Genomic DNA, 25,188 nt, shown 5'->3' on the forward strand with positions numbered 1-25,188 from the left:
CTCACAGCCTGCTCTCTTCTGCCTGCTCCCCAGGTAGGAGCTAATACCCTTATCATGCACAGCTCTTGCAGTCCCACTTAAGATTTTCCCTTGAGGATAGCAGCTTACGGCAGAGGGAGAAAACCAAAAATTCTCTCTCGTGAAGACTCTGCCACTTTATCCCAAACCATTGACAATTTACTCTTGAAAGCCCAAATAGAAAGATTAAACTCTCTTCCCCCACATTTCAGAAACCCTCGACAACAAGTAAGCCCAAAATCCTCCATTTCTAATGACAGCAGTGTGTATTGCTCAGCTCACAAAACCAGACTGCCCTCTTGCAAGCACAACATGCTGATGTTGCAAGAACATCACCAGATTGCAAAAATGTTTATAGCCAGATTTGTTCACAATCTGAGTAATTTAAGTAGTAAATTTTCAAACAGAGACTGTATCGTTGGACCTTCGTTTTCTTCACTTTTAACTGATTGCTCAGCACACGCTTGCAGCCTGCCTTCATGTATGCACTGTGGCATGAGGTAATACAGTGAGCAATCACAGGGTTTTGCAAGAATGTTTCTAGACAGATTTGTTTACAATCTAAGAAACCCAAACAGTAACTTTCATAATAGGAGTCCTCTCTCCAGTGCATTTTGCGTATGTTGCTGTGAGACCAAAAAGAAAAGAAAAATAAAAAAATACAAGAGCATATCTTTGTACAATGATTGCAATAACAGATGAATAAACACGCAACCTGATACTTCACATCTGGTATTTCATCACTCCACGTACCTTATTCACATTCAAATATATTTAATACTGTGGAAACTTTATAAGGTAGTGATGTCTTTATAGAGGCAGTAAGCTGCATGGAACTTTTAAAATTAAAAGCAATAGTAAAAATAATTTGTAACATGTTACTGTATTCTTCATAAAGCTAGTTACCTTGCAGTTTCCTAATAGAAACCCAGAAAGACACCTAATAATAGCAGTTAGCTACAGAATCACACAAGCCTACAGAATAGGATTTCTTTTGTCAATGTACTAGTTCAAAGTTCAATTTTCATACTCAATTTATACACAGTGCTTTGGAAATGAAGACTATTATTACTCATCGTGCAAAAATTCAATCATCTGAGCAGAAATTTTTATGAAAGTATCATTTTCCCTTTACTGTCAAGGTAATGCAGGCCAAGAGATTTTATGCGTGACCTAATAAACATATACAACAGTTTTGAAAGGCTGCTATGCATCTTCTCACGTTAATTAGTACTCATTTGTCTCTGTAAAACAACTAAACACGCTACAACACTTCCTTTTTAAATAATCATTAATACACTCTTAAGTAGTTTTGTTGCAGAGATGAATACCTCCGATGCAAATCACGATGACTAATTTCATTCTGAATTGAAGAGCTGCTACATGTCTCAAAAATAAAAATCAAACTATTTTTTTGTCTTAAGGCAAAAGCCACCTTTGCTACCTTGAGGCTAAGCTAGCAATGCTGACAGTAACATGTCTGCAGGCGTTATCACACTTACTAGCAACTTATGCTACTTTGTCATTGTCCCCAGAGCTGCACTAAAGCTACTTCTCGCTATAGCTAAATTTAAAAAAAAAAAAAGATGAAAACATGCACACGGGGCCAAATCCATTCCCGTGGTAACTCCAGTGACTTCAGTGTTACACCAGGAATAAAAGTAGGGCTGCATTTCACAGCAGCTTTCATTCTTGTAATCTTTTCCAAAACACTCTCCCAGGAGCAAAGACAAGCACAGGCAAATATCCTGCCAATAAGTGAGTTCACAGGAATTGCTACGAGTAACTTAACTGTCAGCACTAAAAGACCAACAATTGGAACAAAGTACAAATACAGGACAGCCAATGCCCTCTAATGGGCTGGAGTTTTACTATGTGCTGGATAAACAAGGACACAGAAATTCATCAGAATGGATCTCTGAGACAGAAGACAAATTATAGGGTGTCCCACTTTGTACTAGTGGATGATATTTGTGTTTTATCAATACTTCTTTTGAAACGGTACAGATTAAAAAAATTCTTACCAATAACTTGCAAGACAAATGAAAATGGGTCTAAGAGTCGAGTCTTTCCTCCGTGGGCTACACTCCACTGCTTCCACAAAGAGCGTGAGCATCAACTTAGAGGTGTGTTCCTCTATCCTCCTTCAGGCTTTCGTATTTATTCCCTCCTCACCTTTTTTTATCTTATTTACTACTAGTCAATACAGTAGTAGGAGCAAAACCAAAACTGTAAGACCATCACAACCACACACACAGAGGAAGGAGGAAAAGGGGTGACGGATAGTGCTTTCCTGCAGAAACCTTATCACTGGTCCCTTGGCCTTACAGCGCACTCCCTTTCTCTCGAGAATTTCCAAGCTACGGTTCCTGGAATTTGCCCCTGTTGAACCAAAACAAGCGTCTTTGCTTCTTACTCAATCATTTCCTATAAATTTAAAAACAAGAGTTTCATTAAGTTTTTATTTTGTTTTCCGAGGGTTTCTTCAAGGAGCCATAACCCTGCACTGGTGGCAGGGTCAGCAGCAGCCTGAAATGTTCCTGGTCTCACACAGGTCACGACTTTGTCCTTATAGTCTGAGGATGCCTCAGGGCCAAAAAAAAGTCAAGACATCCCCTTCCCCCTGCCCAGCCATGGGGCCCTGCAGCCCTTTTCTGTGGGGGTAGGATCGAAAGTCTCTTGTTCTCCTGTCTTCTGGTGCCGTAAGTCACTTTTTTGGGAAGGCAAGGGGAGAGGGAAAGGCCCTCCCATTCCTTTCCCTCCTTCGTCCAAGATCACAGCTGTAGAGGAACAGCTGAAGCAATCCAGGCTGCCCAGAGAGGTCACAGATGTCCCTCGGTACCACTGGCCCACGCCGCTGATGCCCAGGTGGCACCGCGGGCAGGCGCCCCTCGACCACCCACCCTGCACGCACCCCGGATTTCCAGCCCCCCAGTCCTGCTCGAGCAATCCTCCAGGTCCCCCCAGCCAACCGCCGGGGAGCCTGTACACAGCCCTCTTAGAAATGCCACTTTTAAGGACGATTTTAGACCACCACAAAGAACAGTGAAGAAACTCTTGCTTCTGCTTACATGAATGTCGCAAAGCTCTCACTAAATCAAAGGCAGAGACTTAAAATATTTCTTCAAGCAAAATCTCTGCTCTTCTCAAAGTCTCTCTCCAAAGATACAAAACTACAATTGCTTAACTTAATCCACACAGAGTGATCATTATATTTGCCTCTATAAAGATCATATTTGTTCTAGTGCCTATATCTAAAGGTAATTTCAGTTAGAAAATGAAACGGTGCTCTCTTGACCTTTTGTCTTACATGGTTGATGAATTACTGACACATTACAATATCCCTCAACACTATGGAAGCTTAGAGATATTGCAATGTCTCTCTTGTAAGTGAAATAAACTTGGTATGCCACTAAAAGGCATTAAATTATTTTCATTATGCCACACAGAATCTAAAACACTTACACTGTTTTGATTTCAAAATCCTTGGAGAACAATTATGCTCTCAGGGCCATAAGACTCTATTAGAAAGTCCTCAGAAACCTAGCATGGTTTCAATAAATCCTCAAACACTACAAAGCAGTTACTCAGCTTGAAGAATGAAAACATGAGTTCATCCACTGCAAAGTCAGGATGTAAATTCTGCTCTCACAGTACCCTGCACTTCCTAACACATTTTTTATTTCCCAATCAGGGCAACACTTTAAGTCAAGTTTTCAGCATCAAACATGCATGCCTCCTTTTTTGATTGAAAATAAACAATATTTGATTTAGGATGAGCATAAATATATGAGATGTGCATATATGCGTACAGTATTACTAGCTAGCAGTATTCATCAGCAATTAGATATGCATAAATAGTTTTTTCTACGTATATAATTTAACAAATGTTAACATTCGGGATTAGAGAACCATTAAATTAAATCAGTGATTGTCGAAATGAATGGATAAATATGTTAATTTTAATTTATACAACGGCCAAAGAATGCTTCAAAACACCAAAAATCAGATTTCAGGGGTGATTACTGTGGTTGTAGGGATCCTGATATAAAAAAAATGCAGCCACCCTTATTGTGGCTGATGAGGCTGTTCAAGCCTAAGTAGAGCTTTTGAGCATAAATACACAATAAGCTTGTTTGTATATACATGCTTATGTCCTCCTAGAAAGAGCACAACCTTCTCATTAAGCAAATCATCTCCCCTTTCCAAAGGAAAATAACAACAACTGAAATGCAATCAAAACAGGGGGAAAGGGGCAAGGAGGAGAGGACAAGAGAAATGATATTCCCTTGTACAGGGAGAGAAGGACGGCGGGGGCGGGGAAGGCAAAACACCCAGGCAGGAACACGGGGCCCGGCAACTTTCTGCCGAGGGCAGCTGAGATGCTTCATCCCAACTCCCTTTTTCCATCTACGTAGTTTCGTGTGGCCGCCCGGGTCACAAGGCAGCTGCGAGAGGACGCCGGAGGGGGAAGGGGGCAGCTCCTGCCCGCCCTCACCCCCCCAGCCCGCAGCAGTGTCCCTGTTTCCATGACCTCAAGCGGGGGGGCGGGGGCACAGCTGGTGGCAGCTGCAGCACCATCTGCTCTGGGCTGCGCCCCCCGGCCGGCCGCTCCCCCCCCCCCGCCTCGGGACAGCCCGGCCAGGTAGGGGCAAGGTCGCCTGGAAGCGTAACTGTCCCCACGGCACAGCGACCGCCCGCCCTCGGCCCCCTCCGCGGAACGAGGAGCCGGAGCAAGGGCTGCGCCGGCCGCACGGAGAAGTTCGCAGGGCGGCAAAGACAAAGCGAGAGAGCTCGGAGGAGCGGGACAAAAGCGGCAGGGCCGCGAACAGTGCGTGCAGATGTCAGCCCCCCTCCGCCGAGCGGGTATTTATGGCAGGCTGTCAGCGCGTCATCTGAGTTATAGCGGTTTGCACAGAGGGAAGGGGAAAGGAAAAATAAAAAAATAATAATAATAAAAAAAGCAAGGCACAAAAGCACCCCTAACTTGCCTCTTTCGTCCAGAGGCTTCTGAACCCGACGAGAACTTTACCACCGTGCAATTTAATATTGCATATTCTGCCAGGCAATCACGCAGACTGTAGTTCCCATTTCCCCTTCTTCTCCATTTATTGAAAAATAAAGAAAAATGCTTACTTTTTTTTATGCTCAAGGAGTGACACATTTAAAAGCTTCTTTTAAACATTTCCCTTCAGCCACAGCATGGCATTCACTGAAGACAATTCTGCATCAATATTGCTTCCTAGCGCCAGTGGTGAAGGGATTGGTTTGGACAGTCCTGAGCAACGCATTAGCCCAGCTGAGCTCCCTCAACCTTACACAGATTTCTTCAAGATTTGCTCCAAAAGCACCAAAACCAGAGCCAGGGATTTTGTGTAAAAACAAACTGCGTTTTACAGTTCTTGTTGGGACAATTATTTCCAAAGGCTATATGTGTACCACTTACCATACATTTTGCCTTCATCTGATAAGATGATTTTCCTCCTCCCACATGGTGGATAGATAGCTAGAGCTTCCTGAAAGCTCTGTTCAATGTCAGGGCTCCAGACACCTTCTGCATCATTGTCAATAGGTTTATCTGCAGAATCACTCATTCTTTCAATATCTTCGGCAGGACTCTCGCTGCCGCTCCAGCTGCTGGGCTCAATGGTGATGGCTGGGGTCTCCAAGCCTAAGCCTGGAGTCTTAAAGGAAATAAACCTACAAAACAAACACACAAACAACCCCAAAAGGCATTAAAGACATGGAACTGCAAGCAAACATTTCTGTCTACTTCTAAGTTAACAGCAATAACATGATTATGGGAAGCACCAGGAAAAGTAAAAAATTAATAACCATTCTACCTCAGATCAGCAGAGGTGGAGCGATAAGGTTGTCAGAAGGGGAACTCTTTACCACATCTTCTGTGTGCAATTACATGAAGGCACAGAGCATCAGGTTAGTTTTCACAGATAGTCAAAGTGGGTCTTAATACTGGGGAAAACTCTGCAGCACATGACACATTTCATCTGGCTGAAGACTGGCACCCTTAAAATAATGAGCCAGATCCTCAGGCAGGAGTAAGTCAGCATACTTCCACTGGCTGGAAGGGCAGCACACCAGTTTATGCCACAGCGACCACCAGAGCCTAAAACCACTTAAACCTAAAAACAAAAGCAAAAACTACTGTTCACATTCATCCGGATGTCAGCAGAGTAAATGGAATTACACTAGCAATGACACAGCTCAATGTGATTAACGAGAAAAGGCTGTAATTTTCAGATTTTACCCAAATAAATAATACAATCAGAATCTGATCTACATTCAAACAGAAATCTTTAAAATTATAACACCAGAGAAAGGAATTACAAGAAAAGATACACATTTTGTCTGGTTTAAAAGGTCTCTGTCACACAACCACAGCAGAACAAAAATTACAAGCTTCAAGTCGCTGAATCAATTTAATAAGAAATAATTTAATATAGCTGCACCTGCTCACACCACCAGAGCTGCAGATCTGTCAGTGTTCCTTTTATATTTTTGCAAGAAATACAACTCTGCTATAAAGACTTGCTCCAGGCAAAAAAGCTGCTATACCAGACCAAATTCACCTCTGGTGCAATTCTTTGGGAAGTCAGTGAAATAACACTAGGAACAGCTTTGGCTCGACATGTCTAGGCATAATGCAGTTTTATTTTTGAAAAACGAAGAAGTTTGGTGACTCTAACTGATCTAAGTGGATGGGAGTGTTCAAACATGCATGCATGAGCCGCACACGCACTTAAAAACCCAGTTAGTTGGCTAAACACTCAAAAAATCCTAAACTATAGCATTTGTTATTCTGCTGGGGGAGATGAAAGCAGGCCCCTTCCGCACACAGAAGAGAGGGGCTTCCCCTTCTGCACACCTCCGTCCTCGCACTGACAGGCCTCTCAGTGGGGTCTCAGGACGTCGTGAAATAACAGGTGAAAAGTGGCAGAATGGCATTCACCCCGTGGAGAAAGAAGGGGAGGCTGTGTATCGGAGGCCATGACAGCTCTGATGAAACACCTTTGGGCTGCAGAACTCCCTGAAAGGAGAAATATTTACTGCAGCCCTCACCCGAACTAACCAATCAACCAATCCCCAGAGATAACCAAAACCCGATAGTCCGGTCCCTCGGAGGCTACAGTGCCTTGCAAAAAAACAGAGCTGAAACTGGGGAAACTGGGAGTAGTCTCTCAGTCTCGCTAACCAACGTTACCGGTCTGACGTCCAAAGTATGGGGTATTTCCACTTCTCCAGGCTCTAACAGGAGCTCGGAGGGATCACTACATGCAAAATAGACTCGCAAGAACTTTATTTTCCTTGCTTGCATGTCCATTTCTACAAAGAGGCATTTCTTAACTTTGCACTGGTTTGAACATTTCAGCACAGTTTATGAAAATGTGAGTGCCTACCCACCAGTAATGTCAAGGCCAGCCAGTGTCTCCAACGTCTTTTAATAACTGATAACAAGGGAGCAGATGGCTTCACAGGGAACCACACACAAATGATAAGTGGGTGGGAAGTCTGGCCAAATACACCACTTATTATCTGGGAAATCCAAAAATGTACAAAACTCTTAAAAGTCTCATCACAAAAAGGGAGATGTAAACCTTTGTAAAATAGCGAAACACCATCCTCCATAATTCTCAGAAGGCCGAAGGGTTGATTCAACCCTTGCAAGACTTGAACTTTGTACGCAAGATTTAGCCAAAATATAAACACAGCAATACTGGGAAAGAACTGACAAAAACAATCATGTCCACTTAAGCCTTCAGATACAGGGGGAATTTTATGTAAACGAGAGGTAATTTAACGTTGACTGGGCTAACTAGGGGGGTTTCAGTTTTACTGCCACAGTGCAGGGAAAAATGGCTACTGGAGATTTTATTGGCCTCACACAATCGAGACCATGGTTTACCATTTCACCAGAAGACAGCTCTGAGTGGGACTGTTTACTGGGTCAGTTCTTCAAAGGTGATTCGGGGAGGAAATCCTTCTCCTCCCCGATTCCAGGCACAATGGCATGCAACACACAGCACAGCCACAGGCATCTTTCGCTCAGCCCAACCACCCTCTGCTTACAAAATCTGCCACAGTCATAGCCTCAAGTCTTATTATCGTCATATAAACCAGCCCTTGTTATTACATTATGCTGAAATAATAATTAAAATGCACACAAGGAAAACAGAGAGGCTCTAAAGTAATTAATGTTACTTGATATTCATGTTAGATCTTGCATTGTGTTTACTGGTGAATTTTCACTAATGTGCTATCTCCCTTCCCAGTCCTTTTTACCTACTTGGATATCATCTTGAGGCATTAGTAGCTACTATTCCAGCCTCTAAAATGTAAGACAACCAAGTGTTTCTTCCAGAACATCTGTACAATAGGGGCGGGGGGAAAAAAAACACCTCTCTAAAGGTTGCTTTTAGTGATTTCCATTTTGGTGAATGCTGACAGTGCAGATCAAGCTAGAGGACGAAGGAGCAAAACCCCTTGTATTACAACCACTAAATGGCTCCCTCTTATTTCAGGAAAATAATGAGCTACTCAGTTAATCACTGCCAGCTCAGCTCTATGTATCAAAAGGCAATTCCACTTCCTTCTTAGCTTGAAATCTAAGGACCCAACTGGGATGAAAAATTTCAGACCTGTTATGCTGGAGTTAAACATGGTTATCAAAAATAATACAAGCTATCAACAGATGAGCTTTGTTGCACATTTCTAATGAGCTATCTCATGAAAAATGTGGATTTACAGTCCAATTTAAATTTATAAAAAGTTAAAAATAAAAATAAAGCAAGCCTTCCAAAGCAAATTCCAAATCTTACAATACCAACTTTTAGTGGAGGAAGAGTTAATCTCCTGGAGGCAATTAAGCCCACCTTCCCCAAAAGCAGAGCTTGCAGACAGGACAGATCAAGTTGAAGAGTTCTGTATTTGCTTTTTATCACAGTAACTTTTAGAGAACAAATTTCGTGCTTGTACTTTCTGTTAACACAATTAAAACACCTCAACACTACCCAGAAAACGAACTAAAAACTAACCCCCAAACCAAAACCAGATTTTGGCTAACATTTTGGTACTTTCTAAGATTGCTTAAAGCACTGCTGCAGTTTAGGAGGTCTCTCTGCAGTTTCCCTTTTAACACCGGTCTCTCTCTCTTACATATTTCAAGACAGCTTCCCCTGTGCGTAAAGCTCTTCTAGTTGCAAACCTGAATGCATCTGTCTTGCAGTTGCTTTCTACTCTCTCCAGCTAAGTCAATTCTGAGTATATCTGGTTTTCTCACGTAGTTATTAAGACACTTTTTCTATGCATGATGGAGCTATGTTCCCCCCTCAAACACAGCAATGTTATATTTAGCAATGAAGAAGCTATTAGGGACAATACTGGATTTTATAAATGTCTTTTATAGCCGATCCATTCAATACAGCTTCATGACGTACCAGATACAACTCATTTTCATTCTGTTCACTTGGTAGAGTAACTTGAAAAGTTATTTTAAAAACTCACAGAAACAAGGATAGCTATTGTCAGAGCTGATCAAACCAATGAATTTAAATAAAACCAAATGATAGTCTGCAACATCTTATCAAGGGAATGATTTCTTCGCTTGCGTAAAACATTCTCTTATGCCTTCACTTTATGAGCAATGCAAACCTGGACTTGCCCAGAAAGTTGCTGCTCACAGACCAACAACTGAGATCAATAGCTCTTCACAGGAGTGTAGGACAAGTGCAGATTTAAGGCCTTGATATGTTTCATATCCTTCAATACTTGCACAATGAACTAACATGGAAACATTGTCTTTCAAGAGTCATCAGAGCTGACTCCTATTTTACAACATCCTGCAGAAGTTAAACCATTTTCTCTGTTTGTTCAATTAATTTACTTTCTTGAATTTCAATGTACAGGTGCCTTCCCTGAGGTATCGCTTCTATATATACATAACCACTGGAAGAGCATTAATACTCCACAGGTTTTGGTGCAGGAACATGAGAAACACTAAAAACATGCCTTGATTCTGAAAAAAAGTCTGAGAAAAAATGATTACGTCTCCCCAGTCTTCTAAATTCTGTCTGCTTGAAGGGGATCGAGTGCAGATATTTTTTGAGATAACCTGCAATGGCACCTGCAAGAATTTGCAAGTGAGAAAGCACCAGTGTAGTTATCCACACCGATCTCGCTGTGAATGGCTGCAGAAGGCTACCAAATAATTCTTACAACCAGCCCAATATTTCTAAAACAGGTCTTTCAGAAAAATCTTAATTATTGAGGTAAAGACTTTGAGTGTTGAAGTGGTAAATTACACTTTTAAGAAGACATTTTATTTTTAGTTTGTGAACAATGTCATCTTAGCTTCAGTTACATAAAAAACAATGGGACCAGGAATCCAACAAGTTTTTATGAACATCAAGACGATAATGAGCAGATGAGTAAAAACCAACTAATTCTAAATTTGCAGATGGCAAATCTTCTCTCAAGGCTTGGAAAGTTACAAGCCCATGGGATTTTCCTTCTGCTTTGTTCAGCACTGCAAATCCACAGCTGGAGCGCTAAGGCTTCAGGAAAGAACTGCTGGAGAGAATCCAGAGGAAGAAAGTTATCAGATCTAAAAAACATGACCTACCAGCAAAGGAATTAGGTTTGTTTAAATTTAGAGAAGACTGATGTGAGAAGATAACCACTTTCAAATAAGGAAAAGGTAACAGCAAAGCAGAGAAGCAGCTCTTTGCCATTTCTACCAAGGATAGGACAAGAAGCAAAGAACTTAAGTTGCAGCAAGAAAACCATAGGCTGGGCATTTGAAAGTCCATTCTGGCCCTACAAACAGTCACAGACCAGAAGCGATCAGTTTGGGGTACTGGGGAACTGTGGGGGGAGAGGTGGTGTTAAGAACAGGTGACACAAACATTTCTCAGGAATGATGCAGCCATGCTTAGCCCTGTCTGAGGTAGGGGAACAAACTAGATGATGCCCTGAGACTCAGCAGCCAAGACAGAATGTAAAACACCCCAACAGAGGGAAACCTGCAGTGGGAGCACATCCTTGAGTAGCCATAGGGAACCCAGATGCCCAAGAGACTTCACAGATGACCTAGTGACCAGACAGCTTTGTCAGCTGCAGGGCAGAAATCCAGGGGAAACCAGGCTTCCTGCCGCCGATGCCTGTGGAGCTACATGCTCCTTCGCTCTGTGTGGTTTCCTCACACAGCTGCTGGGCAGTCTGCTGCGTGAACATCACTGGCAAAAGCCACCTGTGAAGTAGCTCATCAAGAAAGAAAGGATGGGGAGGGAGAGCAAACCACTAGGCTGGGGAGAAGAGGGCTCCTTCTCCTGCTGGTGCTCTCCATGGGAGTTTTAGGAGATGAGGCTGCCTCATCCCCAGCCACCCTGTTCTCCTTCCAGATACCCGTCGAACTACCCGACACCCCATATCACATCTGGATTTCTCAAGCTCTTTCTATACCAATTAAAGTAAATAGGGAATTGGTGGAAAGCTTGAATTTTACTAGGATTTTACGTTTTCCCTAATAGAAAGTCAGTTTAACTCCCAACTACAATAAAAACAGTACTGCTATTGCTATCAGTACTGAATTCTTCTGCAGGTCTCCATGACAGGACAATTTACTCCTGAAGGAGGAAATCAGCAGGAGAGTCATAGCATCTCCAAGGACATACAGAAAATGCTTCTGACTCGCCCTAACAGAGCACCCCTAGAAAAAATGCTAGATAGGAGCCTTCTCCCAATCTAAATCAGCATATGGCATTGCTATGTTTTAGAAGTGGAGCTTTTGTTAACTTTATTTTTTCAAATAAAAAACAAGCTAAAGTTTCTACTTTGCCAGTAAAAGTATATTTGCAGTGTTTATACAAATCAAGCAATATGCTCAAGCCTTAAAAAAAAAATAACTTTTTTATTTAAAAACAAATCCATACTCTGGATTCTGTAGCTATAACGTAAGCGTGTATGGATTCTTCTGATTCTTTGAGGTGTTCAAATGGCATTACTTTCAGGAAAACACTATATATATATTTAAGCCATTTTATATATAATTTAGTTTTATGAGGAAAGGATATAACAGTGTGAAGAATAAAAATGTAAATCATTTACAGAGCATCCAATGGCAAAATCATTAGCTTAAAATGACTTTATATTGTATTTTTGTTACAAAGTCTACTTATCAGCAATTATTCCTTCTAAGAAGAAAGAGCACCAGGAGAGAGAAGCAGCCCATTTCTGTGATAAAGTATTCCTTTAAAACTCAGCCAGACTAATTCAACCATTCACTTTTGCCATTGAAATGAAATAAAGAGGTTTTCTCTGACTGCATGAACATTTCAGGGAAAAATTCTGATGCTGTGCTTTTTTGGTGATCAAATAGTTGCATATAATGATGCTTTCAGGTACTTCCTATCATCCTTCTATTCTCCTAGTATTAAAGTTACCATTTCTTGCTTGGGATTCAACCTATTTACTAACTGCAAGCTACCTACTTCAGATTTGTCTTTGGGATCTGTGGAGGAATAACATGATCAGAACATCTACAGCTACATAGCACCAGTGAAAAGCAGCACGATTTTTTCTGAACCAAGTGCACTATGCAGTGAGTGAATTCAGGCGTTACTTTCTTCCCCTCACCTACCGCACTCAGGGTATGCATAAAAGTAGCAGGACGACAGACAGTGCCACGCCAGTGTGTAAAATACCAAAACCATGTAACTTAACATCAGTAAAGTTATACTCAAATATAACTGTGCCCTGCTCTTCTGAGAAGATTTACGTGTGTATTTTCATGAACTGTGAGGAAACTTACTGAACAAAGAATTACTTAGATCTGCAAGAGTAGGCAGCATATAGGCCTAAATGTAAAATTAGGATTATATGAACTATTTCTAAAAAGAAACAACGCATTCTCCTTGAATTGCTCATTTTTTTGCTTATAGAAACAGATTACTCAGCAAAGAGTGGGCTGGTGTTAATACATGGGAATTCTTTGCTTTGCAAACAGCTTTAATCTCTCTGCACTCTTTATGCAACCGAAAAGAATATTTCGTACCACTCCGAGGGCCTTATTTAATTTTTTTTCCAAAAGCCACTTTCCTTGATATGTAATTATTGTTGTAAGGATGCTGAGTCATTTACTCCAACCCAATTCTCTTTTCCATTAGTTTTAATTTCATACAATTAATAAAATGGTTCATTTTCTCAGTGGGGAAACAACTGGATTCTGACTGTGACTACACCACACTTGCGGGCTCAGTCAGCTTTGTGCCAGCTCACGAGGATGCCTTCTGCAAGCAGCTACAGCTACAAACCATCCACAACATTTAGCTCGTGCCCAGCAATCCAGTGTGCGAAGTGCTTTGTAAGGGCCTACACATTACTCACGGTCCACGGTCTGCAGTGATTACCAAGTTATCACCAAGCAGGTGAATCTTAATGTACCCGTTGTGAATCCCTATCTCATTACAGTCACAGCTGTTTGAGAAACAATTCCTTCCTGATGTGATACTGAAGCAGCCACATTCATCCTAGGTGCTAGCACTCATTTATGCCCAGCTGGTTTCAATTATAAGGGTGTTCCTGGGATTCAACCCAGCTCAAATACTGCATTGTGGTGGTAACCAAAGATTATTCTAAATATGACTTGGCACTCAGTGGAATGAAGAATAGCGAGCGTCATGTCTGACTTGCTTTTGCTAATTACCAACATGAAGCAAAGGAAAGAATAAAATATTTACCAGCTCTCAGAAGGAGAAGCCATTCTTCCTGCAGCTATAGGAGGCAACTGTGCAACACCCCAGCTGCTGTGCTCTGCAGCAAGAGCTGGTCGTGCACCTACCGTCACCCAACAGGGATGGCTTGTGAATGGCAACGGCAACATCTATTACCAGTGTAACACCGTGGCATGCTTACTCCAGCTGTGTTCCAGATGTGGCTTTTCTATGGCAAGAGCTGCCACATTGTGAAGTGGGGATTATTAATATTTCACCCATTCACTGATTATTCAGCTTTTAGAAGAATGCTCTGTGACCTGAGGGGGTGTGCCCACACCTGGGGGGCTCTGCTCCCAGGGCAGGTGAAATGGCTGTAAGAAACACTCCCCAGCCCCGAGACCCTTAAGTAGAGGCTACACTATGGTCCCTCAGGGCAAGGTCTGCAGCCACTGCTTTGCTGGGGTATGTTTGCAGAGCAGTTTGGCAGTTCACTATAATTCATTCTGCTGCCAATGCATGTAACAGAAAATAAAAACTAGTATGTGTACCTATCAGGACAGTGGAAATTGAAAAAGGGACACAAAAATAGATGCAGTTCTTGCTTACATCTAACAACTGTCTCTTCCTTGAATGCCTTAAGTTCAGTCATCCAGAGAAGGCTGAGGCAAGGGTTCAGCCTGCACAGAGGCTCTGTGCCTTCCTTCCCAGTGACTCCACAAATGATGAATTACAGTATAAAGGCCCAAAGAAAACAGACACTGTCCCTCCTTCAGCTCCAGTGGTGTTCGTCTCTCCCTGTCCCTCCATACACAGAACTCTGGCATCTGGACCTGGGTATAGACACAAACACCCTGAATGCCTTTGGAGGTAGCCATCGTCTGCATCTAATGGTGGTTTTGCCACTGTTTCAGTCTCATCTACCTGGGAGCATATGAATGATGTAAGCACAGTCAATGGTTTTCATGTGTGCAAACAGACAATCTCTTCTTTGTAGTTTGTTGTAACTGCCTTTCCACAGCATCCCTGAGCGTGACTAATTATTTTTTGCCCCAAAAGCCAAACTGGAACTATTAATACCACATACCAAGTATTACAAATATTAGAATTAGGTACGTCCTTGATCTCTGGTGTGTTACTAACTTCCTGTTGGGACCACATATGATCCATTGCTCACACCTATGATGGACCTGGCAGCAAGTTGTTCTGCCTAGACGTAGACCTGAAACCGTTTGTTCCCCCAATTCTCTAAGCCTGCCCAATTTTATTGGAGTTCCCATGTCACACAGACATTTGAAAAACCAGATCCAATCCTTCACGTTCGCAGCTCTTATTTTAAACCTGGCATATGACTAACTGATTTTCTACTCCCATATTGGATTTTTCTCTTTTTTTTTATTAACTTGTTTTCGGGATGTTTTTTTTTTTCCACAATGACTGCAAAAACATGAGTGTTCACTCTAACAGCTCTGAGCGAGGTGGGAAAAGGGACAGAAAACCACCTGCTTGAACAACTTTATGTAAGTTCAGTCAGGAAAGGGAAAACCAATGCTATTTGAAGGGTGGTCCAACCCCTGACTGGTTCATATGTAACATAAAACTTTCATCTATATAAAAAATATTTTATATAATGATTTAAGTATTCTGTTAAAAAGGTACAAAAAAGGCACAGTAAAGTAAAAGGTTCATTCATTTACTCAGGTGCATTTGTTTAAACAAGAAATAGCCAGAAGATTAACCCTTTCCCTATACCAAGCTGAAGAAGGACCCTTCTTTTATGAAGCAGGAGAAAGGCAAGTTTTCGACTTACAACCGCAACATCCAATTGGCCAAAGCCAGCTCTGAAATCCCTCAAATCCACTTCTCTGCTTTGTAGATATTATACAAACACTCCTTTGTGTGAGTGCAAACCACACACACACGTACTTTCTCAAACATTCGTTGAAAGGGCTATATTTTAGTTAAAATTCATTTTACAAATTAAGAAACTCTGCCAAACACCATCTATAAGCTCTATCATTCAAAACCTGCTACAGAAGGTTGTGAATGCGTCGTGCTCACCTGAATGTGCTGATTTGGTACCAGGCAGAACCAAGAGAAAACACTTTTCTTCTGCTTTGGTGTTACTACTTGAGCTAGTGCCCCGGGCTCTGATTCTGCCAACACAGAGCCATTTTATACATATGAATAATTGCTCCAAGTTTAATGAAGCTCCTCACATCTCTATTAGCAATTGTTTTGGCTGGAATAAGGCCCTGCCTATCAGCCCTGAAGGAGCCTGGAAACAGAGGAGAGATAATACTGGGAGGCTCACTTAGGGAAAGGCTGTGGTTTTTGGGTGATAGGACACAGAATCACAAGACAAAAAAAAAGGAAGGGGTGAAATCACAGCACCACAGCCCTCAGCAGGGCCAGGATTTAATCACAGGTTTCTGGCCTTGTTCTCACCGACTCTAAATAGAAAGAGATTTCAGAAACCAGCATGTGAGATCAGATAGGACTTGGGGTCCATGTCGACTAGTCACAACACGTCTAGTGGCTTGTCTTCATCACAAGCCAATACTGGAAAACCCACCTTGTGTTTTTGTGTATAGAGAAAAATCAAAGCAACAATTTTGTTTGCAAGTGCAGTAGCTGTCAAATAAAAATATTTTAACTAATTTTGTTTTCCAACTGCTAGCACTAGTGCTATGGGCAAATTACCTGCCAAATTAAATTTTAAGTCTGAATTGTTTATCTGTGTAGTACAAAGGAAGCCTCCTATGTAAGGAAATGAGCATTACTAACACAGCGCTTCTACGCTCCAACTTCTTCCATCTCACACTTGCCTCCAACACCTATCCTTCCACAAGTGGTGAATGCATTGGCATTGGTTTTACTCTGTTAGCATGACTGTCTCATATAGATAATGACCAATCTATAGCTTCCATTTTGTCCATAATGGAAAATTTATTTCTGACATTTCAAATACGATTCTCCTGAGAAGTAAGGATGCTTTTATGCAGCAGGACTTGCATCTTCTACAAGGGAGCAGAAAATGCTTTCCTGCTGAGACACTGAAACAATCCCAAACTGTAGCAGTCTAATTGCTAAACAGAAGTAAAACCTACAATGACTAGCTATAGCATTTTCAAAACTCAATATAATAGTTATGTAGTTATTCTGCACTTCTCTTGTCATTATCGCCTGTTGAGGAAGCAATTTCTGTCTTAAGCTCTGACTTATGTTTCCAGTTTATTTCAACTCCTTGTTCACTGTAGTTTAATCCTGCTTCAGGAGGTGTCAAAAATAACTTTGCTGGCAACCATTAGGATTGTGAATTCACTGGACACCGGCAGAGTTAAAGAAGAGATGGCACAGTCCAGGCAGCAGAAAACAAAACATATATAAAAGCCCAAACAAAAAGTGCAAGCCTAGGAACTAATCCTCATAATTCTACTGGACTTTAAAAATCTTGACTTCAACAGAAATAATGATTTCACAGCGCCCTGCCATTTCTGCCACAGCACCCCTTCCTCCCCTCCGCTCACCATTCACAGTTTCACGGGCAATCATCACCTGCCTCTTGCTCTGCCTGAAGAACGTCCTGCCTGTCCAGGACCTCGCTGCTTATTTCCAGCTCTGACAGTAGGCCCAAGTGCCTGTCACGAGTCGCCCTGACAAAGACCTGCATGATCTCTCTGAGCTGGCTGAGCATGTGGGAGCAGGTCCATGCCTAACCCCAGCAGACCCCGGCCATTTTGCCCCACCTGAGTCACCCTTCTGCTGCACTGCAGCTGGAGTGGTTTCTTGCAAAGGGAGTGCTGGACTCATCTGACCCTGCACAGAGGTCTGTGCTGGGGATTTTCACTACTGTCTTTCACTGGGACTATCGTCTGTCCTTGCCAGGGGGAAGAGCGGGGTGGGAAATGAGCACAAACAGAAAGCCTTGCAGAAAGGAGCCTGTCCAAAGCAATGAGAGAAACCCACAGAGTATATTAGAGAAACAGAAAGGAAACGCATGGACATGTGTTGTCCCTTGCTGCTCTTCACTCAGAACCTTCCACCCCCTCCCTGTCTGTCAGTCCCCCTCCACTTGGTGGGAAGGACACAAAAGGGGAGCGCACCTTTGCAAGGCTCGTTTTAGTTCTCTCTGCATGGGCATTCGCCCCAACAGTCGGGTCACATTTTCTCCTTTTTCCAGAGCCAGAGCTGCTGCTGTGTCCTCAGCCATCTGCATGCCGCAAGCCCAGGGCTGCTCTGTCACTCTTGAAGGCCACGTGCCTGGTCAGGCTCCTGTGGCCAGAGCACACCCAGCTCTCCCCTCAGCACCTGCTCTTGCATGGAAAGGCAGCGATCAGCTGAGGTGCTCACAGAGGACCCACAGGCCCATCTAGGCTGGAGGACCGCTGCTGTCACCAGGGTGATGTAAACTGCCTACTGTAACTAATTTTACTGTGTGTTTTCTCCATAAGACTCTGATCAGGTTCAAGACCTGAAGCGGTTGTGTGGGCCACACGTTGCACGCACTGCTGCTGAAATGGCGGAAGCACTGCAATGTCCAGCTCGGTTCTCTGACCAACGTGGGCAGAAATACCTTTCCGGAACAACGCTGTTGTTTAGACTGCAAGGTCTCTGAAAGACATAGAAGGTGGCTTGTCAATGTTTTTGATATGATTTTACCATCCTAATTGGGGTCTTCAGGAGACAGTTTTGTAGTAATATGAAAATATATTAAATTCTCCAGATTACCCAGGGGAAGGACAGTGTGCAATAAAATTCCACTAATGTCTTCAATGACAAAAGAAAAGTGTCTCTGCCCACAGTGGTCAAGAATACCTTGCTAAAACCAGCTGACAGTTGTACTATCTGGTATAAATACAATGCCTCTAACACAAGCATTATTTGGTATCTGAAGGTTAGACAGTATCAAAATCTGTTTATGAAGAACAGTTAATACCCATGCATGCACGTAGTTCTATACCAAAATGGTTTGTCAAGCTCAGAGACTCAATTATTTATACTTCTAAATCATGCTAAATCACATTTGCTCTTCAAAATTACCCGTTTTTCATAATGTTGTCTATACATAAAAGTTGCTTTAACTCAATGGATGCTTTTGTTGTAAGGAAAACTGAACATGTGTAGCATGGCTTCTCCAATATGTTTCAAATTCAAGGCTAAGGGTGGTTTCATGTTGATAGCTGAGACTTCAAATCTCACAATTTAATTCACCACCACAAAACACCATTAAAAACTTGTACTTTTTTCTTTTTAAATTCAAGGTTGTAGGCTTTCCCAGCCCTTGAAGAGTAGACCTGTCTTTAAGCTAGAACAATTTCTGGACTTGCACAGTAAGCAAATGTCAAAATCGCAAGTCTCTGGGAGATCTGACTATCAATCTTGAACTATCTAGTGGTGTTTCTAGTGAATCTAACACTTCAAGAAAAGGATTAGAGTGCCCTTGATTCTTCTCCTTCTGAGCCATTGACTTACTATATGATTCTGTAAACCTTCCGATGCTTTATCATTTGCTATATCCTCTTTGCTGAGCAGCTCAGTCCAGCTGTGATCCAGTGCCTTCAAAACCAAGCAGGCCTTTTTCTACCTACTGCCAGTAAACTCCTTGGAAATCCTAGGCAAATGTATTTCATTTGAGTATTTTTGTTATTATTATTATTATTATTAGATGAATATGAAGAAGAAGGAGAGAGTGACCCAGGCAAAAAAGAATGACCCAGAAAGGGAATGAGCCAGGAAATGACCTAGAGAAAAGAAAGTATTTTGGCTTTCTTCCTCAGACTAGCAGTTGGTTTCCTCAAATTACATTTTTAAAATTTTATTTGAAAGTATAAAAAAAAAAGCTGATGAACATTACAATAGAAATAAGCTTGGCTCTTGGAAGAGAAACATTATGACTTAGAGCCAAGGACATTTATTTTTCACATTTGAATTATTTTTTGCACAGCGTTTCCTGGCTCAATGTCATTGCACCACAGACAGATATGATAGCAGATAAGCGTATGAGATTTTAGGTCAACAAGAATGTTTCTTTTACAATGAATACATTTGTAGTCAGAGCTCAAAAGTGGCTTTATTTCTGCTATGCATGGAAGATTTACTAATACACTTTTCTTTTTAAAATGGAATGTAATTCATACTCTCTGACACTGCAGCTGCAATTTGATAGCTATATTTACTAACTATGTGGATTTATAGTAAGTAAAAAAAAAAAATCAAAAATTACCTTAAGGCTAGACGTTCAAATTTAGAGAAGTTAAAAAATTCTCAGTTTAGATTCCACCATCAGTAGTCACTACAGCACACCAATAACTCTCTCACAGATTCTACTGAATTTATCCACCTCCAGTATTTACAGCACTAACCACCGTAAGTAGTAATGGCTTGAGTTACATAAATATAGTCACAAGCCCCAAATATCCTGCTCTCAAAATCAGTATTGCTGCTGTTAAAACTGGCACCAGAAAACCTTAGTAGCACAAATATGATCCAAAATACAAACCAATCCAAATAAATAATGAAAACCAGATCAAAACAAAGCAGAGAAAAAGTGAACACTGAGGACCAACAAAAATGAAATTAATAGGTAAAATAATGAAGAAAACTGAGGGAGCCTGCTCTCAGCTCCTTCCCCTGTCAGACCTCCCCACAGCAGTACAGATGTGAAGGAGATCGGGGTGCAGGCATAGGACATGCTTGAACTCTGCAGGCATTTTCAGCCCCGTGCCCCATCCAGAGGGGAGCTTCCTCTCCATAGCGTTACACAGGGATTCCAAAAGGCAGAGCCCAGGATGAAATGGCAGTCCCGTGTTTACATATTAATTACTGAAAAGTTACTTAACCTTGAGCCATATCCTAATGTAATGAGCTTGGGCATTCTTAAGCTTCTCGGAAAGGGAGCTGAAGGCAAACCGTCTGCCTCGTCTTTACTTCTGAGTAGCCCTGCCCCCGGGTCGGTCTTTATAGGTATTCTGGACACTACCCATAACAGCAGGCTCTGACAGACCAGTAAAATGTGCAAATTCCAATTAGAGGGACTCTGCACTTCCCGTGCAGCCCAGCTGCCAACCACACAGAGATTTGCAGCGATAACAATTATACTTAAAAGCTTCACTACACGTTTGAATGCATTTACACATTCTCCTTTTACTCTCTATTTATTATTAATGGCAACTCAACTAATATCAAGACCCCAGTGTGTTTGGCACTCTAAGTGTACAGAAAGACACCTTGCTTTGAGGAGTTTACAGTCTGACTATAAATGACAGTAGATGGAGGGTGAACATTATGAGTTGTTCTGCTTTTCATCAGGAAAATTAACTCAGGTAACAATTTTTAACAAAAGAGAAACAATTACACATAGATCATGCACCACAGGCTAGGCTGCAGGCATATCCTAGTCAATCTTATACATTGTGGTGATAGCGACCACTTCCAAGACAGACAATCAAGTCCCAGAATATTCAGGGCTTTACAGGTGACCACCTCTATGGAGATTTAGAAGGAAGAAAAAGGGAAATTTAGCTTTGCTCAAGTAAGTCACACTCACACATAAGCATGTACGTAGATCCATGTCAATTCACCAAATAACTTAATATGTAAGCCCAGCACAAACATCTGATGGCATTTCACACTTCCTCACATTTTTAGGTGTCATTCCTAAATCCACCATAAATTAGCTGCCTATATAACTTCATACTAATCCATCTGGGCTGTCATAAAAGTTACAGGTGACTGTTATACGTCTCCACAAAAGGATTCTGAAGCCGTCACTGAGGAAGTTTGTCCACCTGAGGACTATACTGGCCGTTCACCAGGAAGCTGTGGCCTTATCTGTTTTATACACATTGAAACGTTGCACCCGTCCTTGTCTGCAGACTGTATGAGAGTCACCAGGCTCTGCGTGGCTGGGTATGAGCTGCACGCTGCCATTTGAGGACTCCCTCAACAGCCATCATGGAGGAAAGCACTGAGGGCTGGGCTGGAGATAACAACAGTAGGTGGGGGGAACAGCTCCCACAGAAAGCCCAAACATTAGGGAATAGGCTACTACAATACAGAGAGGCCCTTGCGGCTGCGGCTTCAGAAGTGGGTCCAGGTGAGCAAGGACCCTTGTATCTCCTAGACTGCAGCTAAACCTTACTTCCTAGGTGGCAAACACAGCTCTCATCTCATTGGGAAGACTGGAGTAGGATATCTGCGTCCATCCCTCTTGAAGGCCATACCTCAGTACTGAAGAACACCAGAGACTTACGAGCCGTCCTTTATATATAAAAGATTAATGTCATGCTGAGACTTCGTCTGCTGCATTTCCTCCTGCTTTACAAGAAGATTTGGACTTTGGCTCTGCAGACTGTCCTGTAGGACCAGAGGCTTGCTGAGCCCTTCTCATGCAGAACCTTGTGCTCACTCTTGTTCACAAACAACAACCGACCCACGAGAGCAGGAGGTGCCAAGCGCCACATGTTCCACTGAAGCCAACTGGTATCACAGGGGGCTCACCACCCCTCAAGGACAAGAGCTGAATTTGCTCGTGTGAGGTACAGAATCACAGGCACCGCTTCCCGGATTTGACAGAAAATGGGAATGTAAAGTTCAGATTCCCACAAGCGCACGCAGCTGTTTTAGGAAGCCAGAAGTACCTAGCAAGCTACTGATTACCAGCCATGTCCATGTAGAAGAAGGGTTATTTATTGCACCACACTGTGGGAATGACCACATCAGCTAAGAGTCCTGGGCTCAAGATTCATTTTGTTCCCACTAGTAAATTCACAAACAACTCATAGAACAGGAGCAAAGGTCTTTATGGCTCCCCAATTCCCAAGGCCTCCCCAGGCTGCCTTTGCCTACTTTCCACAGTTAAGACACCTAAGGCTACTCTGACCCTTCCCTATGCAATACAAGTGCTATATGTCAGACGTTGCCAGGAGAGATCTCTTTCTCCAGGAGAAGTACAGCTACAACACATCTATGCCAGCTACAGATACCACAAGGACCAAATTGTTTCTGGTTTTCATTCTCTAATGCTCTCAAGTACGTGAAGGTTCACACAGGAGGACTGCAGATCACTCCAGAGGTCCCTGTCTAGCTGTGTCCTGCTTCCTACACTACAGCTACAGGCGGAGGGGAGCCCAGTGTTCATGCACGCTGAAGCACTCCAGCTTCCTGCACTCAGCCTGCCACACGCGTGGAAGGTTGGCTCTCATACTCAGGCTCGTAGTTGTGAAGTCCAGATGGGGAGTTGAGCTATTGTTTTGGAGTAATAATACAAATAGGGGATACACTTCACAGCACAAAAGGGTCAGAAAACATTTTGCTACTGAAAAAATAAAAAACTGACTTATGGCAGAATTGGACAATTAATCTTTCAGGATTCAGTCTAGTCAAAAATAGCCTCTGTGCCTGATAAGAGTGTTCTGCAACCTTCTTTACTCCATAGCCACAAAAAATGATAACTCAGGGAAAAACACATCGATTTTCAGACTTCCCCTTCCTCAAAAGCAAAGTCCTTAATAGAAGGACTCTTGTCCCAGCCAAACTCACAAGATGTACAGGGACTGCAGAAACTCTGAATGTCTCTGAGTATTCTTGATGATCCTCCCTCAGAAAAAACACCATGGATCAGCTAAAGAAGATATTTGAGGAGGAGACAGCTGCATGTCCAGATTACACTCCTTCTTAGATACTATGCAGAGGGAAATAAGTATATACCCTTGAAAGACAGAATAATAATTTGAATTATAGGTCCCTCCTCCCAAATAACATCAGGGTTAAACAATTGATGTAGAAAAGAGAAGCAGATGATCTGAGAATGGCTTGAGGCTTTACTACAGTAAATTTATGGTAAATTTCAAAAAAAATCCTCAAGCCATCCTTGAATCTTCTCTTCCTTTCTTCAAATTTCAGATATTCTAGGGCCAGGGCCAAGGGAGAGGGCAATGAGTACATGGGGGCTGGTGACACCAAACAAGATTGGTTGCACAGCATATCAGCGCCAGAAACAGAGTGAAATCTCAAAGACAGGAAGGGTGTTTTCTATCTCCCACATTGCATTTGTGAACTAGATTTTCTGGGAGGCTCCTGCCTCTGCTGTAACACACAAACCAGCTCATGGCAGTCCAGCTCATCACCAGGACTGACCCGAAAGCAGTGTAACTTCACTTTAGCAGCCTTGAGCTAAGAGGGATTTCTCACCAAAAACATAAAGCAGAGCTGCACAGTGGGACCTGGTGATGCAGACCAAGGAAGCCACAAGTGGCTTCTTGTTGCCCTACACCCTCCTCTACAGCAGTTAGGAGCTGGCAAAAAACCTTCCCCTCCGGCTTTCAGCATACTCCAAGTAGGGGAAGGGCACCTTGGCTTGCAGTATCACATGCCTGGCCTCCTCTCTCTTCCCATTCAGGTAATGAAGCTTGTAAAGGACTACCAGCATCGAGTCAGTGCTAACTGAGCATAAACTGTGTAACAGCGGAAGAATTTGGACACAAGATGTCTGTCACTAGGTGTTGTGGGTCAGAGAGAGTCAACCCTGAATAATTCCTATCAGTTTTGATGTGAATTCAACAGATGACACAACCCTTTTGAAAGGCAGCCCAAGACACACACAATATCCCATATGAACGGCCTTAGTATCAGACACACCACACCTCCACTTAACCCAAGAAATGGCTATCGAGGCATACAGCGTTGGCAACGTGTAAAGGGTTTCCTTAATATGTGGACCAATTTCACAGGAATATTAAGGAACAAAGAAAAACAAATCCATACACACATTCATGCACAGCTGGAAAATATGATGAGTTTCATCCTGCAAAGTGAAGGAAGTGTCAGATCTTGTCAGTGACTTCATACTCACTGTGGAGCACAGAATATTTAATTTCTACATCCTATTCCAACAAAGTTGCTCTGATATTCAGGGAGTTTGGCTTTTACAATTGGATGGACGTGATTATGAATGATTTGCATGAGGGACTTTCCCAGGCATGCTTTATAAGCTCACTAAGACTTCTGAAATTGTGTCAGTCTTTTCTGTCTCGCAGTAAAACTTCAAGATTTCTTTCCCAGGGACTTGGAACTGTGTGCACAGCACAGTATTTTGCTATTAAGTGAAAAACTTTTCTACAAAAAAACATGCAAAAAATCAGACTATCTGTATCCCTGTATCTTCTCCTTTCTCATCTTTCTAGTGTCTTTCTCCCACAATTTTAATGTTGTAAGTTCTGCAAACTACTATTCTTTGGGCAAAAATTAGGAAATGTTCTTTCCAGGCATTTAGCACTGAATATTTATCTGTGTCTATGAGCCCACTGAGAGTTTCATATAAATTCCAATTGCTTTTCCACTCCACTCTTTTTTTCCATTCTTGAAGATGGTTGTTGCATAAAGGACTGTAGGGTTCTATTTTATTTTATTTTATTTTTCTGCTATATAAATTATCTATTTC

At 42.2% G+C, this 25,188-nt stretch overlaps 1 protein-coding gene across 6 annotated transcripts in view; it reads right to left on the reverse strand.

Annotated features, from left to right (window-relative positions):
• TEAD1 (TEA domain transcription factor 1) overlaps positions 1–25,188 on the reverse strand; it is a 163,968-nt gene that overhangs the window by 103,381 nt on the left and 35,399 nt on the right. For 4 of the 6 annotated variants that reach the window (XM_068398139.1, XM_068398137.1, XM_068398138.1 and 1 more), the window contains exon 2: positions 5,465–5,718. In XM_068398139.1, coding sequence (XP_068254240.1) covers positions 5,465–5,612 — 148 coding nt within the window. In that variant the 5' untranslated portion in view covers positions 5,613–5,718. Of the gene's footprint in view, positions 1–5,464; positions 5,719–25,188 lie in introns of those variants that run through there. The other 2 variants (XM_068398135.1, XM_068398134.1) reach the window with 1 other exon arrangement.

Source organism: Nyctibius grandis, chromosome 4 (assembly GCF_013368605.1).
Source record: "Nyctibius grandis isolate bNycGra1 chromosome 4, bNycGra1.pri, whole genome shotgun sequence".
Classification (NCBI taxonomy): domain Eukaryota; kingdom Metazoa; phylum Chordata; class Aves; order Nyctibiiformes; family Nyctibiidae; genus Nyctibius; species Nyctibius grandis.